Raw genomic sequence first — 16,458 nt, 5'->3', positions numbered from 1 at the left:
TAAGACATAATTTTGTGCATTGGATGTAATGTTAAGAAGAAGATTTACGTATTTAAGATTAATTGCATACAGGTCCCTAAATATCAATAGTTTTATTATTTACCCCTTTATTTATTTCCGTTGACATATTTTGCGGACCCACTCTATTTGGATGAAAATTTTGGACTCTTTGTTCGTCGCGTCGCCGTTACTCAATCCGAGAAAGATGCTGAGTCTAATCTGTGTCTCTCTCGGACTCCTTCTTCTCATCGGTCTGCTATTCAAATTCGCATTCGCCGATGGTATTAATAACTCTGATGAGTTCTAATGCAATGTTAACTCTTTTTTCGTTTCTTCTGGTTATAGATTCTGTTTAGAAAAGGATTGATCTTTTTGCTTTCTGTAGGAGATTTCACCCTGATTTCGAAGAAGCATGTGAAGCGCGAAGCCATTGAAGGCAAGGTATTACGATTCATATACGAAAAAAACGAAATTTAATGGGATTGATTTGAATTTACGAATTATTTCAATTTATGAGATGTTGTGGTTTTGTTTAGGTTGTATGGATCACAGGGGCTAGCCGTGGAATCGGTAACTCCTGTTTTTAGGATTATCTCGAATCCTTTTATGGTGGCTACTTACGGTTCATGTTTATGATTGGATTCAGGTGAGATTCTTGCTAAACAGTTTGCAAATTTAGATGCCAAGCTTATTCTCTCTGCAAGGAATAAATCTGAACTGGAACGGGTTAAGAGTGAGCTCAAAGGTACTAATGAATAAAGGAAAGGTGTCCACTTTTGAATTCTGAGCTTTTCTTGTTGACACTTGATGGAACTGACTCTGTATTCTTCTAGGTAAATATGCACCAGAAGATGTAAAGGTTTTGCCTTTAGATTTAGCTAGCGGCGAAGAGTCCCTCAAACATGTTGTAGAGCAAGCTGTGTCGCTTTTTCCCGGGGCTGGTGTTGATTATCTGGTTCACAATGCTGCCTATGAGCGTCCGGTAAATGTTTTGTATCTACTCAATAGAGAATCTTAGGCTAGAGAATTGTTTGGTTCAAGCTATTATTTCTGTTGTTTAAGGGCGTGTCATCATCATAACTTTTTCTTGCAGAAATCCAAGGCATCGGATGCAACTGAGGAAACTCTCAAGGTAAAATCCTTAGGCAAGATAATTTTTTGATCGGCAGAGATTTCTTAGCCTGTACTACGATAATAAGTATGGTTTTTATGGTTAATCACTGACTTTGTGTGCAGACTACATTCGATGTTAATGTCTTTGGGACGATAACTCTTACAAAGTTGGTAGCTCCTCATATGCTAAACCAAGGAGGCGGTCATTTTGTTGTGGTACGTGGAGACTAACCCGGGGATAGTTGTTTAGTGCCTTATGTTTGTGGATATGTTGAAGGGTTGAGATATATATCATATTTTATGGATATATGGATATATATTGCGTTTTTATATGTTACTTTAAGGTTGGGATCACACTATCAAATCTTAACTAAATATATTTTAATTTTGAGGCTTTAGGCTATCTAGACAGCTTAAGGGTTTCTTTTGGGTTATTATATTATCGCCTGCTAGCTAAATTATAAATTATTTTAAGACATCTTGAGAAGTCGAGCTATGACTAGCTATTCTTGTATGTGTTAATTTTCTATTTCCTTGTGTTAAATGTCATGATTAATTCATGTCAATCTACAGATAAGCAGTGCTGCAGGAAAGGTACCATCACCTGGACAGGCTATATATTCTGCTTCAAAACATGCTCTGCACGGCTACTTCCACAGCTTGCGTTCTGAGGTATGTTGAAAGTTAAAGAAACTGTGGTTCTTGCTAATTATTTGGCATCAAATGACTATTGAAAGTCGCAATAGAAAACTCACAGCTATCCCAAATTGTTTATTAAATCATTTGCTGATTTGATTTTTTCGTTTACACTCCTTGTTACTAATTACTAAAAATTAGCACCTTAAAGTAGTATAATAACTTACAGTATCTGTGCATGGTTTCAGTTCTGTCAGAAGGGAATCAAGGTTACCGTCGTTTGTCCTGGTCCAATAGAAACCTCGAATGGTACAGGAACATCAACTTCGGAAGACAAGAAGTCTCCTGAGGTTAGTTAACCGATTATGATGATTTGTTGGTTAAGTTGTCATCTGGTTGTATTACTTCTGCATTTCTGTTAGCCACTATAGTCTCGTCGACACATAGAATCCTTGTCCTTTACAACATTAGGATCTTCTATCCGAATCTTTTCTCTTATTATTTCCATTCAAGCTTCTAATACATGAATTTTCTTTTGCCACACAGAAGCGTGTGTCATCTGAACGATGTGCAGAACTGACTATAATCGCTGCATCTCATAACTTGAAGGAAGCTTGGATTTCACATCAGGTACTTCTTTGTCAAATTGCATATGTTACACTCGGTTTTGATGCAGATATATAAGCTTCTTTTGCTCTTTATCAGCCGGTACTGCTCGTGATGTATCTAGTGCAGTACATGCCTTCACTTGGCTTCTGGCTCATGGACAAGGTACTTAGTTCATCCGTTTTGTCTTTTTCAGAAGTTACTGGTACAAGATCTCGTTTTGTTTCCCATTAACATATGACAGGAAACATTTTTGACTAAATTTAAGATAGAACAGAGGCATTTACTATCCCTTAAAGGCAACTTTTTTGACGAAAATGAATGACTTGCAGGTCGGAGGGAAGCGGGTGGAGGTCGCCGAAAAGAAAGGCAACACATACTCATGGAATTTACTGTTCGGGGAGAAGAAGACTAAAACAAACTGAAACTGGTTGTTTAGAAGGTGTAGATGTAGTTGGTGTTTATGTTAGCGTCTGTTTGATTGTTAAAATAACTAGCAATTGTTGCCTTGTGAGTTGCTCAATAAGTAAGAAACGATGGTCATCTTCTGTATTTAAGATACATACAACATCCAAGTTTTTTTGCACTCAAAGTGAATTCAAATGGAGCTATAAGGTAATTGCGGCTGTATAGTCATCCAATAGACTTCTGATCCCAGTGGACTTTAGTTCCTATAAAAGAAGAACCGAAAGCTATATGATGCATACATTAAAGAGTAATGAAAGCCTTTGGTTTGAATTGCTGCCAGAAGAAACTCACAGACAATACTCCTGCCAAAGCTGCATAAGGCTGAATAGCTGGTTTTGCAACACGAATGGCTACAACACCGTTCAATCTTTCCTTCTCTTCAGAGTAAAAGTTTCTGTAAACTTTAACACCTGCTGATATAACATAATTCAGGTTAGAAACGCCCTCTCATAGGAAAATAGATTCTTTCTAGACGTTTTATGTTGTTTTAAGTAGCAATTGTAAAGATCTTCAAACCTTCTTCTATACTCTCAACTCCAGGAAGAACTTTGGCAAGACCCTCCAGTCTCAGCATTTCTGAGAATGAAGTATAATGATGAACATCCTGCCCTCATCAAAATGTTAAATACGAAGATGTATAGTGTGTGAACTCACAAGGAAGAACTGACAGAGATACAACGATTAGTGGACTACCTGAACTTCAAGCAGCAAGCATTTATTGAACAAAATAAAAGCTCCTGAACTAATTCTGAGAGTACAAAGGAGGAAACATAAGGCGAACTAGTAAGTATTGCGTAGACAAATTTTGAAGTCAAGATATGAATGTGATGGTTCATCAACAAAAAGATTAAAACATCAGACCTCATGTAGTCTCCCACTGCACATCTTCCTTCAACAGTTTTCAGACCATCTGGCGAATGAGAGACACCCGGAAATAAAAAAAAACGAGATGGAGCAAATTAAACTATTTACTACACTCAAGTAAACAGAAAAATGTACCTTTCAATTGTGTGAAGTAAGGCTCTTGGACATGAAGCTCAAAGTTGACCTTCTTCAACATCTGAAAGAATGAATCTTTTATTTTCATCAAATATATTAACTAACTTTTTCCCACTCTGTTTTAATGCATATATTTCAAAGTTTACATACATGTACTAAGTCATGTCCCAAGCCATGAAACAGTTTGCTGTATTTCTCCAAGTTAGAATTTTTATTAGCACCCTCGGAAGCTAGACATTCAGACAGAGCCCTTGCTAGAAGCTTATACACCGCTGGTTTTTCTGTCAATTGAAAACATTTCTGAGAAATTTCAGTTAAGCCTCTTCATCATTCCAGTACCATAATTAGCAGAACCTACCAGTTGAATCTGTATCTTCCTCGAGGAGATGAAGGCAAAAATCTCTGGTCAGATCAAGATCGAAACTTGGAACGGTTTCGTCTAAGTGAGAGCGCAGAGTAAAACATAGAAGTGATTCCATACATTCACGGAGATTCACCGACTTTGTTCCCGGCGATGTTGGTTGCTCCATTTTCGTCAACAAAAACGCGAAAGTGAATCGTTAAACTACCCTTAATTAAGTAAAATTCGTTAAAATAACCTTAATTCAGAAATATTTGTTAAAATACCCTCAAGTTTGCAAATATTACAAGATGTTATAACAAAAATTCGAAATCGTTAATAAGACCTTGACCTCGTTTTCCAAACGCTGTCGTTGCCAATGGCGTAAGGTTTACTAGAAGGTGTGACACGTGAGGAGCACGTGAAGCTTTTTCGTGGAGAGTGTCACAGTCAATGGTGCTGGTGTAGAACCTTAACCTCGACCTCGTTTTCAAAACGGTGTCGTGTACGGTTTATAGAAGAGAGACGTGAAGGTTCTCGTGGAGAGTGTCACAGTCACACACATGGCATATTCTCAGTGCTCTGACTAGAGTATATACCTCTGATAAGCCCCACCACTGCTAAACCATGTTTCTCCTGACCTCTGTTTAAAGATCCGAATTAAAGAATATTCTCTCGGGTCTACCCAACGACCCGCTTTGATGGACTGGATTCCGTGTCCGTGCTGGGGAACCAACGGTGATGATGTAAACGCCGGAGAGGTGGCGGATCGTGATCCCGTGCTTCTAGTTTCTGGTATTGGAGGCTCCATTTTGCATTCGAAAAAGAAGGATTCAAAATCTGAAATCCGGGTTTGGGTCCGGATATTTTTGGCCAACCTTGCCTTTAAGCAGAGCGTCTGGTCTCTCTATAATCCCAAAACTGGTAGTAAATCAACTCTCTTTTTGCACTTTTTCTTATAAAGTTTGAGTCTTGCTTTGTACTTTTTTTTTTAGCAGTCTTTATTTGAGCTTTGATCAGAGAGAGATGATTTCCAACTTTAGATTAAGTTTGAAGTCATGGACTTTATATTACTGTATCAGTTTATCTTATGAGTTTAAGAAACGTGAGTTATGAATCAGATCTTTTAATGTGTGTCTTTTTTGTTGTTGGCAGGTTATACAGAGCCGTTGGATGAGAATATTGAAATCGTGGTCCCTGATGATGACCATGGACTCTATGCAATTGACATTCTAGATCCCTCCTGGGTAAGATCGGTCTTTCATTCCTTAGAATTGCTTGTTACTCATTGGCTACTTCTATGTAGTTCTTAAGGTTTAGGGGTGAGTATCTAGTAAGTTGTTCTTTCTTGATGTCAAACCTCAGTGTCTGTTTTGCTGGAATTGTATTTTTTTGGCTTAACGTTACTTCTTTGTTTCGGTCGTTTCATTGTTTCTAAGGATGGAGTTAGCTTGTTGTTTTCATGTTATTATATATCTGATATCACAAACTTTGCTTTTTCCAGTTTGTAAAGCTTTTTCACTTGACGGAGGTTTACCACTTCCACGATATGATAGAAATGTTGGTTGAATGCGGTTATAAGAAGGGGACTACGTTATTCGGATATGGTTACGATTTCCGGCAAAGCAATAGGTGATTTTGCTAAACTTTACTGTTGTCACGACACCTGATATTGTAGTTCCCGAGATTTTATAGATGTTTTTGCTTGTATCATTCTTGCAGGATCGATCTACTAATACAAGGTCTGAAGAAGAAACTGGAAACTGCATATAAATGTTCAGGGGGCCGAAAAATCACTATCATATCCCATTCAATGGGAGGACTTATGGTTTCATGTTTCATGTATCTACATCCGGAGGTATTATAATCACCAACTAATATGATCTTCGGTTCTAGGCTTCTAGCTGATGTTTAGAGAGTACCCTATTCAAACACGATATTGAGTGAGTCTCTGTTCTCTTTACTGGCAGGTTTTTGCCAAGTATGTAAATAAATGGATTACAATTGCAACGCCTTTCCAAGGTGAAACGAGTTATCTTTTTGACTTTTTGGAAAGTTGTTCATAAGAGAAATAGCCGGTTTCATTGGAAATGACTTAATTTTTGTTAACAGGAGCACCAGGGTGCATCAGTGATTCACTCTTGACTGGAGTACAATTTGTGGAAGGGTTAGAAAGTTTCTTTTTTGTGTCACGGTGGACGATGCACCAACTGGTAATATACCCTCAAAGTTTTGGGGTTCTGGCATATATTGTTTGAGTTACACTTAGATTTTTGTGAGATTTGAGTTCTTCAGGATACATGATACTCTTTACTCCTAGACTGATGAATCTGTTTTTTCTTTTTCTTTTTGGTTTTAGTTGGTCGAGTGCCCCTCTATATATGAGATGATGGGAAATCCTGATTTTAAGTGGAAAAAGCAACCAGAGATTCGAGTTTGGCGGAAGAAATCTGAAAACGACGATGATACTTCTGCAGAACTGGAATCTTTTGGCCTAATCGAGAGTATTGATCTATTCAGCAATGCACTGAAAAATAACGAGGTATGAAATCAACGCACTCAGCTTTTGTTTCTCATTTGCATTGGCTTGAGATGTTATTTTGGTCACTGGAGATATAATCAAACATCTAAATTATGTATTGTAGCTAAGCTACGGTGGGAATAAGATAGCTTTGCCCTTTAACTTTGCTATCCTCGACTGGGCTGCTAGTACAAGAGAAATTCTCAACAAAGCGCAACTTCCTGATGGAGTTTCCTTTTATAACATTTATGGAGTGTCACTTGATACACCCTTCGATGTTTGGTATTCACCAGAGCTATCATAGTGTCTCTATTGCCTGAGACATTTTTTGTTGGTTGGTCGATTCTAACTGCTTCACCACGTTAAAAAAACTGTACTTTTTTTCTGCTACAGTTATGGCACAGAGACTTCTCCAATTGAAGATTTGTCTGAAATATGTCAAACTATGGTGAGTGAAATGACTCTTCTTGAGAAAAGTAGTTAGATCCCTTGTAAAAATTCGAAAACTTGCGTTTCTCTATCCCACCTTGGATTTGTTATCTCTTGGCATTCTTTCAGTTACTATTATACTTCTATGTTTGATTTGAGAGTCTCTGCATTTTTTAATCTTGTTTCAGCCTGAGTATACATATGTGGATGGAGATGGAACTGTACCTGCCGAATCAGCTGCAGTAAGCTACTTTCTTGTTCATCTCTGAGTTCTCTCGGTTTTGGTGAAGCAAATTTGTTACTGGTTCTGTTGTCACTTGTTTAAATCCCTTAACAAAACCCATACGTTTCTTCTAACCTTTCTTTGCAGGCTGCTCAGTTTAAAGCAGTTGCGAGCGTAGGAGTTTCTGGTAGCCATCGTGGGCTTCTCCGTGATAAAAGAGTATTTGAGCTGATCCAACAATGGTTAGGAGTAGAGTCTAAGAAGGCTAAACGGAAACAGTTAAGGACTCGCAAAGTTGTTGATTCTGGCTAAATCCAAAGCCTAGTAAGTAAGCCTAGTAGGTAGGCTTACTTATTAAGGATCTTGTTTGAATAGTTCAATAATAAAGAACTTCCTATTATTAAAGTGTGATGATTGTAATCAAATTAATATGCTATTGTAAGTTATGACATGTTTGTGCATGGAATTGAAAGAAAGCATATGGAATTCTTATTACACTATTTTTCTATAATGTAATGGGGACAACATGTAAAACGTTTCAAGACTAGTCATTATTTAACAACAGGACATCCTTTAGCAGCTCCTGATTTTGTTCAAATAACCTTTGTTTTATCTCATTACAAAAACACTGCTAATGGAATCATGCATTAATCATATATACCTTTTGCCTTTTTGTTCCACCAACTAAACATTCAAAATTACTCTGTTGATCTCTGTTTCTTTAATTAAAACGTTTAAAGATAGTCATTTAACAACAAGACATCCCCTTACCAGCTCCTGATCTTGTTCAAGTGACCTTTGTTTTAACATCATAACAAAACACTGCTAATGGAATCATTAATCATAACCTTTTTGCCTTTTTTTTTTTGGTTTCACCAACTGATTTTCTGAGAACAACATTGTCCAGAATCATCCTGCCAAGAACAAATTGAACATGGAAAATGACTCTGTTTCTTGCGTTTGTAAATCCATCCTTACCAATAATTTTCTTTTGTATAACTTTTGACACTCTCACATGTTTTTTATATTACACCATTCTTTCATAAGTAGTTGCAAAGAAGAAAGAAAATAATTTAATGAAATAATTACTTATTTGTCTTAATTAAAACATCTATAATAAAGAAAAACAAAGGCAAAAGAAACGACGAATTAAGAAAATAATAAAAATGTAGACTTTTTTTTTCTTTTGGGGTTGGAACATTGCAGTTCGAAAAATTGAGAGATTCAGCTGCTAATGCTTACTGATTCGCGGATAAACAGAGCTGATGGAATCGATCGGCGACGACGATTTGCTCAGAAGCAAAACAGTTTCCCATCGGAGAAGAATCTCGTTTACGATTCTTCTTCTGCTAATCTCGTTTACTACAAGGGTCTCTGGTTCGATTGACGAATCTGGAAGAAGAGTGATTGAAGCGAGAACTGGGCAAGACTTGATTTGGGTTGTTCAGCTTTCCGATCTTCATTTCAGTGTTCATCATCCCGAAAGAGCCATTGATTTCAAAAACATTGTTGGTCCTGCTCTGTCTCTTATCAACCCTTCTCTCGTCCTAATCACCGGTGATCTCACAGGTTTATATCTCTCTCTCCTGAATTCGAATTTGTGGATCTCTCGTTTGTACGGTTCGTTTGACGATGTTTGTTTATAGGTTCTTAGGTTTTACTTATGCTTCTTATATGCAAGTCTGAAGCTTTATTGATTTGAGTTCGATCTTTCCCCCAAAATTAAAACTTTAGCTTTGGGAACCATTGTGGTTAGATGTAGCTGGTTGATTTTTTGTTCTTAATTTGGTTAATCAGATGGGAAAAGCAAAGACATGCTAACAATGAAGCTAAATGAAGATGAGTGGTTAGAATACGAGAGTGTGATGCAAGATGTTGTGAAAAGAAGTGGGTTGAATAAGAGCATATTCTATGATCTTAGGGGTAACCATGACAACTTTGGTGTTCCCGCTGTTGGTTCATCTACTGATTTCTTCTCCAAGTATAGCATCAATGGACAGATGGGAAGGAAAGGAAATGTTAACGCCATTACTGTTGAGGTTGGTTGTTACTCTCTCCCAGCTTGGTCTATTGTTTTGGTTGAGATCATTGATTGTTTAAGTTTGGGTTGGTGAAGGACTGATTTGCATTTGAGATGAAGGTTATCTAACGGTTCTGTGTTTTGTTATTATACAGACTAGCGAACGTAAACATCTGTTTGTTGGTGTTGACACCACAATGCATATTGGATTACGTGGCCCGACAAATCTCTTTGGGCATCCAACTGATGAGCTTTTGAGCTCACTCGACTCACACCTATCGCAATGGGATAACCAGTCAGCAAAACCTGTGGCAAAAATATCGTTTGGGCATTTCCCGTTGTCATTCACAGCGCTGTCACGTTCTCAAAAGAGCCTTAAAGATGTTTTTCTGAAGCACTCCATCTCAGCTTATTTGTGTGGCCATCTACACACAAAGTTTGGCAAGAATCTTAAAAGACATCATCACTCTGGTGGTATCAGTTTATCAGATAATGACTTGTTTCAGCTGAATATGAGGCAGAGTAGTGCTGAAAGTACTTCCAACTGCTCATTTGGAGCCTTGCCAGCTGCAGACTTCTGGGAATGGGAGATGGGTGACTGGAGAAAAAGCAGGGCAATGCGGATCATGGCCATTGATAGGGGCCATGTTTCATACGTTGATCTTGACTTCAAGTCAAGATCTCAGAAGACTATCATATTACCGACCTTTCCGTTGGATTCACGTTTTATGTCAACATCCTTTGCACGTCACAAATATGAATGCCAACATATGATCTCATCATCCTATGACACAATAAGAGCCATTGTGTTTTCTCATTCCCTGGTTGTGGAAGTTGTAGCTAAAGTTTATGACTCGAGCCCTGGATTTGACAATCTGGTCATGGAAGCTCCAATGAGAAAACAAGGAGGTGACACTTCTTCCGGGGCAACATTCTTTTCAGTTCCATGGAATTATAGGGCCTTTGAAGATCCCTTGCCTGATAGATTTTGGCTGCAGATAGAAGTCACTGACATCAGAGGCAGATTAACTTTATCAGAAATGCGACCATTTTCTATCAATGGTCTAAGCTCTAAAGTCTCATGGACATGGAATGAGTTTCGTGTCATGGGATGCCAATATGCGGCATTATATTACCCGATTCTTTGGTCTGCTCTATATATGTTGTTACTCGTATTTCTTGTCCCCAAATGCATGATCATAGTTTTCAAGAAGCAGTACACTCTCAAGAAGTTTATTGCGAAGAAGGGACCAATTACACTTGTACTGTGGATTCTCCAAGACCTCTGCAGAATGCCTGTGGTATGGTTCGGTTACACGGCATACCTGTTCTATCTCATATTCTTTCCTTGGTTCTCTGGTGAAGTGTTTACTGATTCGGGGAACAGAACATACATGACTATTATGGGATGGGTGGTCAGTAGCTCAGGCGCAGATAAGAAACATGAATACATTGGACAACCCGATGTAATGGTACTGGTGATACCACATGTGATCTTTGTTGTTATCCCCAGTGTCGTGGTTGTGTGTTGTCTGGTTGCCGAGAGAGAAATGTACAAAGATCACATTCGTACCGTCTCTGGCAAGAAAGAGGATGACCATGTCCATGACTGGGGAAGGAAGAAGAGATCACAACGCCGGTCGCTGCTGTTCTCTAACAGAAGACTGTTTCGAAAATCGCTTTTGGTGGCTTCGTTGGCTCTATATTGGAAACATTTCAAGGTACTACTACGTCTATAGTTTATTTTCTGCTTTGCAATTGTCATCCGTTTTTTGCTGTTTTATTATATCTTCAATCACTAATGAAAGTAATTGTTTTTATTGACATAACAGAATTGCTGGGCTATAGCTAGAGCATATGAGATGAATGTGGTTCATTATCCAGGTTACAGCCTTGTAGTTCCTTTATTGCTACTCTATGTTATCTGGAAAACACATAAAGTTCCATGAGATATGAAAAGAACGCTCGGTAGAAATGTTGGTGAGTTATGAGAGTGATTTGATTTTTAGGGATTTTGTTGCATTTTTGTAATGTGTTGTTTGATAGAGTTGGGACATTATTTATAGAGTACAATTGGGAAAAACCGAATTTGAGAATCAGATTCCATTATAAGTGGCTTAACCAACAACTCTACCCCATTGGACTAATTAAAGATGTCTTCAGCAAAGTGTTTTCTTCTAGCACTATCAATCAAAGTTTACGAGTCTCCATCAGATAGGAAGAGTATTTTTAACAAGCTGCAAGTGCAATGTGTTTTCTTCTAGCACTGTGTATCAAAGTTTGTGATCATGAATCATATCGGATTTTGCTTTCGAATAATATTTGATCAACTTCATATCAGTCTTTTTTGGTCCATCAGTAATTGGCTTTTGCTGAATGTATGTGTGTGTGTGTGATTATGATAACGCGTCCGGTTCAGGCATCATGATATGAATCCAAAAGAAACCGCATACATACACACACACACATTACATCAACTGCTTTGTAATGCAACGAGACTATTTTGTAAAAAAAATTATAGTTGAAACATTTAACATATAGATAGAGAAGTGCACAAGTTTCATCACACAGCATATAAGCCAACACAAGAATAACAATAGAAAGACCATGACAAAAGCTTAAGAAAGAACATACATGAATTCTCTCATGCGAGAACAAGAGACACATAGAGAGTCTATTTTTGCGTCTTATTCTGGAAGAGGAACAAGACTCGGAACGTAAAGACTGCCACATCTATAAGTGCTACGGCCACGTGCATACCACAGTGGTCCTGTCTCAACTTGGTTTTTGATCTCACCTCCCTCACTAATTTCGTAAAAGCTGGGACAAGCAATATCATCATCCTTTATTTGTACATCATCTTTATCCTCCTCTTGGACAAGAAGTTTATCGCACCATAACATGAGACCACCACCACCACCATTGGTCTTGTCGTGGATAAAGTATGTGGGAATACTGTGAGCGTAGGCACGGGGATTCAATATAGGGAGATGAGGGTGAGTCACATTAAAATACTTAGTCCATGAGACAGCAGCAGTCACCTTGTTTGTGACCCAAACCTCGATCCTTGGGGTGTCGTCGTGTCCAACGCGGTGTTGATGCAATAAAGAAAGCCTATCTCCTCCGAAGCTTGACAAGACAAATAAATCAAGAGGCTCGTGGTGGACCAGATCCATCTCAATCTTAACGGGGAAATTAGAAGAACATGTTAAGGGCTTGAATGTCTCTTTGGAGAAATCGAAACTTTGGATGAACATTTGGGAGTAACTCCGCGCACTCCTGAGTTTAGCAAGCCAATACATGTTTCCCTTCATAGACACATACTGCCACAACATGATCCAATCGAAAGTAATAGCAGGAAAGACTCTCCAGAGTTTAGATTTGAAGTCATATATCTCATACTCAATACTAGTTGGGTAGTAGTGAAACTTCAAAACCTTGTAGTTGTGGTCATTATTGTCGTATCCAAAACCGTACTTATCAGAAGAATCGTAAGAAGCATGCAAGGGGGGTTCAATCCATTTGACTGCGCTGCTGCTGCTGCTGCTGCTGCTTAAAACCGGATTCCAAACTGCAAGCTTGCACCTTTCCTCGTTTCCGTCACGAAAAACGCATAGGCAATAATCCGTCGCAGTGAATAACAGAATTAAAACAATTATGAATTTCACTACCCACAATCAACTCGGACGGGAGTGGTAGAGTTAAGAGATCAAGGGTCACCGGATTCATGATTTGAAACGTAGTATGATGGATTCGAATGAACCGTCGTCCTGCATCATTTTCCTGGGAGAGATCCAAGTGTTTGTAGATGAATCTATTGTCCTTGAAGACATCGTACCATTCTTTGCACACCGACTTGGCTCGCATCACATCCTCGATCCGAATCCTGATAAGTATCTCTTCTTCTACCACCTCACGAGGCAGCGACGGCCAAAGCTTTTTTGTTTTTGACGAAGCCGCCGCCATGCGAGGACAAACAAATAAACTCTTAAAGTTTCAGTTTTGAACAGTAGAGGAAATTTTAAGAAACAAAGAGGAATGATATTTGACGGCGGGAGAAGAAAGCTGCTTCGAGAGAAAGAAGATTGATCGATCATATTGGGCTTCTATAATATTTTTATTTATTATTAGACTTTTGGGCTATTGATAACCCATTAGCACTCAAAACCCGATTTTTTTAGTTATAAATTTTTTGCTTTTTGTTTTTTTGGGTAAATTAAATTAATGAATGGTTGGATTCATTGTTTGACCCAAAGCGTATTGGTCAATTAGCTTTCCCTTAATCTGTTAAAGTGTTTTGATATGTGGGTAAATTAAGTTTGTTTGTCTGATTTTAAAGATCAAACTCTAACTCTAAAATTTTCAAGCTCATTGATTATCACCTTCCTTTTGGGTTATGGGTGTTATATTAAACTTGATTTTCGATTTCAAATATTGCATATTGTTTTGATGATGATATGTTATAAATCTCGACAAGGCATATTTCTTTCACCGTAAGGTTGCCGTAATTTTCTACCGGAGTTGTTGGGAGTTAGCTTTATAATGTTTATTTTATTGCAGTTAGATTGTTAATTTGGAATTAGTTTATTTTTATTTCAGAAATTTCCTATAATTTTCTTTTAGGTTGTCCATATTATTCTGTTTATTTTAGTATCTGAAAGGATTGATCATCATATTTGACGAAGCTCGGTAAATTTCGTATTTTATCAATCTATTACATCTCTAAATATATTTAATGAAATATGTCTTTTAGACTATTTGCAGTACTTTGTATACTATAAAGTATATATGTTAATAACCATTATCAAATGATAACTAGGAAAGAACACTAAAGCGCCAGATGGTACTTTGTGAATAATTATTTCCAAATCTCTGAAGGTTACAGCCGGTTTCATACACCACAAACCGAAACTAGCCCTGGAGTAATCTCATGTGACACAATAGTAAAACATAAAACACCATTAGTGATTACTAATGCATAATTTGTTCAATAAACATCATTTGTGAATACTAATGCATAGTTGTTCTATAAACTAGTTATTTGAAATTGTTTTTTACCAGAGCTTTGCAGAAACAGACGGTAATGTCTTTTGTTATCACTTATAAAAAGAGAATTCAAAAATAAAAAACAGCTCTGCATAAAAATGCGAAATTAGCTTCCCATACTCAAAATAATAAGTAAAACATAAAAAATGGTTAATACTGTTAAAAGGAATTAACAAATCTTCTAGTTTTTCAACCAGAAACTGAGCTAAACCAGAGTTAATTTAAAACTTTTCATGACTTAATAAAGGTAAAATTGTGACTACAAGTTTATATTCGATAGTATGTTTATATTTAATAGGTGAAAAATGTCATAAAAACTCTAAACTTATCAAAAATGTTGAAAAAAGCATGAACTTTGCTTGTGGGAATCGAACCCATCACCAATGAAGAGAACAACAAGTTAAGTAACCACTAGACTAGAGAACTTTATTGATGTTGTTACACAGACAAATATACTTATCCGCTTCTCTTTGTCTTTCTCTTTGTCTTTAGGGGATTTTGTTGCATTTTGTAATGTGTTTATTTGATAGAGTTAGGACATTATTTTCGCATCCAACAGTTATTTATTTATGCTGCTGATATACAATTACAAGTCTAATTCTTTTTATCTACATTATCAGCTCACAGCTTCCATACAAAAAAAAATTGCAATCAGTTCAATCTTTTCTCTTCACTTGTAGTAGTTGTATCATCCACTCCATATTTTAACTAATCCGATGAACTTTAAAAGAGAAATTAATAAGAATGGATAATTTTCAAAATTAATTCTAATGGTATTTGTCCACTTACGCCTAAAAAGGCGTGTGGGAGAACATAAAAATGTATCTAATGTTGGTTTCATGGCAGAGATGGGCTTACAGATTGTCGGCCTGATGAGGAAGCAATAATAATTAGTGGGCTCACCAAGCCTAATAGCAGAAAAAGCCCAGTGTGGCCCATTTCACACACGAAAGGGACAGAGGCGCCGCAATCTTTCCAGCTTTTACACCATTGATGCTTCCTTCTCCATCTGTATATTTTTTCATTGTTTGCAGCCTCCCATGATTTCGATTTCTGCGGCTTCCACATCAAGAGCTGGAGAAGCTGTGGACCAGTCTCAGGAAACAGAGAGTCAAGAGCTTGCAATGATTGCAGCAGCGGGTGCAGAAGAACTAAGGATTAAAAAGAAGAAAATAAGAGCTCTAGAGGAGAGCGCAAGAAGGGATGCAGAGGAGAGAAAGGAGCAAGTAAGGGTTGCACAGGAGAGACAGGAGAAACTAAGAGCTCTACGGGAGAAAGTAAGGGCTGTAGAGGAGAAAGTAAGGGCTTTAGAGGAGAAAGTAAGGGCTGTAGAGGAGGAGGTAAGGGGTGCAAAGGAGAGAGCAAGGGCTGCAGAGGAGAAAGTAAGGGCTTTTGGGTTGAGTCCGTTGGAAAAGCAAAAGTAGTAGATGCACAACGGGTAAAAGAATAGGGTGTGGATGATGATGTTTTAAATTTGTAGTGCATTAAGCGAAGTTTTTTATGCTTTCCTAACTAGTTATGTTTCATTTGAATTCATGTTTCAGATGAGTGTTCGATTTGAATCATGTTTAATTATGTTGGTATACTCTTAACATATTTTGATCAAGGAACTGAAACTTTCAAATAAGCAGGTTATCGAATTTACAAAATGTATTTTTTTTAGCACTCTTCACCTGCAATGACATGAGAGGATAACAAGGTGGCAACGAAATTCTTTCATAGGCTTTTAAAAGAAAAGAAAAAAAAGGTGCATAGAGACTTCAACTAGGCGTTGCTTGCCAAACAAGCCTGCGTATTTTTCATAATCCTCATTGCTTGTTTGCTAAGCTTTTCAAAAGCAGATACTTCCCGGAGGGTGAGTTTCTTAATTCTTCCCTTGGTGCTAAACCGTCCTATGCTTGGCGAAGCATCCTCTTTGGTAGAGATCTGTTACGCAAGGATCATTGGTAATGGTCGTTCCAAATTGTTATGGTCTGATCCTTTGGGATGGTGTAAGATGGAGACCTCCCTTGATGAAGCATTGCTTAGTCAACATTGATCTCAGAGTAGCCAGTATC

At 37.7% G+C, this 16,458-nt stretch overlaps 5 protein-coding genes across 7 annotated transcripts; 3 read left to right on the top strand and 2 right to left on the bottom strand.

The window, feature by feature from the left end:
* The first annotated feature begins 123 nt into the window (after positions 1–123).
* LOC104744425 (uncharacterized) lies at positions 124–2,974 on the top strand. The gene is made up of 12 exons (XM_010465482.3): positions 124–281; positions 386–441; positions 537–570; positions 647–745; positions 834–982; positions 1,094–1,132; positions 1,237–1,329; positions 1,687–1,785; positions 1,998–2,099; positions 2,296–2,379; positions 2,455–2,520; positions 2,688–2,974. The coding sequence occupies exons 1-12, from the start codon at positions 152–154 to the stop codon at positions 2,778–2,780; spliced, it is 1,044 nt and encodes a 347-aa protein (XP_010463784.1). The 5' UTR covers positions 124–151; the 3' UTR covers positions 2,781–2,974.
* On the bottom strand, positions 2,883–4,669 carry LOC104744426 (uncharacterized). Of its 3 annotated transcripts, none has more exons than XR_015582603.1 (8): positions 4,181–4,452; positions 3,973–4,103; positions 3,823–3,883; positions 3,685–3,733; positions 3,517–3,571; positions 3,340–3,399; positions 3,115–3,233; positions 2,883–3,026 (listed from the first exon to the last, which is right to left on the bottom strand). XR_015582603.1 is itself a non-coding variant. In XM_010465484.3 (8 exons), exons 1-8 carry the CDS (start codon positions 4,350–4,352, stop codon positions 2,964–2,966), a joined length of 738 nt encoding a protein of 245 aa, XP_010463786.1. In that variant the 5' UTR covers positions 4,353–4,669; the 3' UTR covers positions 2,883–2,963. The 3 variants fall into 3 exon arrangements, 2 of the variants coding, with proteins under 2 accessions (XP_010463786.1, XP_010463785.1); XM_010465484.3 differs by having other exon boundaries at positions 3,340–3,427; positions 4,181–4,669; XM_010465483.3 differs by having other exon boundaries at positions 3,115–3,236; positions 3,340–3,427; positions 4,181–4,457.
* Positions 4,666–7,830, top strand: LOC104744424 (phospholipase A(1) LCAT3). Its single transcript, XM_010465481.2, has 11 exons — positions 4,666–5,086; positions 5,318–5,409; positions 5,667–5,794; positions 5,885–6,020; positions 6,133–6,184; positions 6,275–6,375; positions 6,522–6,704; positions 6,808–6,965; positions 7,077–7,131; positions 7,301–7,354; positions 7,483–7,830. Exons 1-11 carry the CDS (start codon positions 4,864–4,866, stop codon positions 7,645–7,647), a joined length of 1,347 nt encoding a protein of 448 aa, XP_010463783.1. The 5' UTR covers positions 4,666–4,863; the 3' UTR covers positions 7,648–7,830.
* Positions 7,831–8,359: 529 nt separating this feature from the next.
* Positions 8,360–11,522, top strand: LOC104744422 (putative metallophosphoesterase At3g03305). The gene is made up of 4 exons (XM_087488895.1): positions 8,360–8,904; positions 9,133–9,374; positions 9,511–11,076; positions 11,188–11,522. Exons 1-4 carry the CDS (start codon positions 8,601–8,603, stop codon positions 11,302–11,304), a joined length of 2,229 nt encoding a protein of 742 aa, XP_087345021.1. The 5' UTR covers positions 8,360–8,600; the 3' UTR covers positions 11,305–11,522.
* Positions 11,523–12,042: 520 nt separating this feature from the next.
* Positions 12,043–13,321, bottom strand: LOC104744423 (putative F-box protein At1g77650). Its single transcript, XM_087489122.1, has 2 exons — positions 13,119–13,321; positions 12,043–12,940 (listed from the first exon to the last, which is right to left on the bottom strand). The coding sequence occupies exons 1-2, from the start codon at positions 13,319–13,321 to the stop codon at positions 12,043–12,045; spliced, it is 1,101 nt and encodes a 366-aa protein (XP_087345248.1).
* Between the last annotated feature and the right edge of the window lie 3,137 nt (positions 13,322–16,458).

This window comes from Camelina sativa, chromosome 15 (assembly GCF_030686135.1).
Source record: "Camelina sativa cultivar CO46 ecotype springtype chromosome 15, ASM3068613v1".
Classification (NCBI taxonomy): Eukaryota; Viridiplantae; Streptophyta; class Magnoliopsida; order Brassicales; family Brassicaceae; genus Camelina; species Camelina sativa.
Note: the sequence above shows the minus strand (reverse complement) of the source record. Positions and strands in the feature narration are given on the sequence as shown.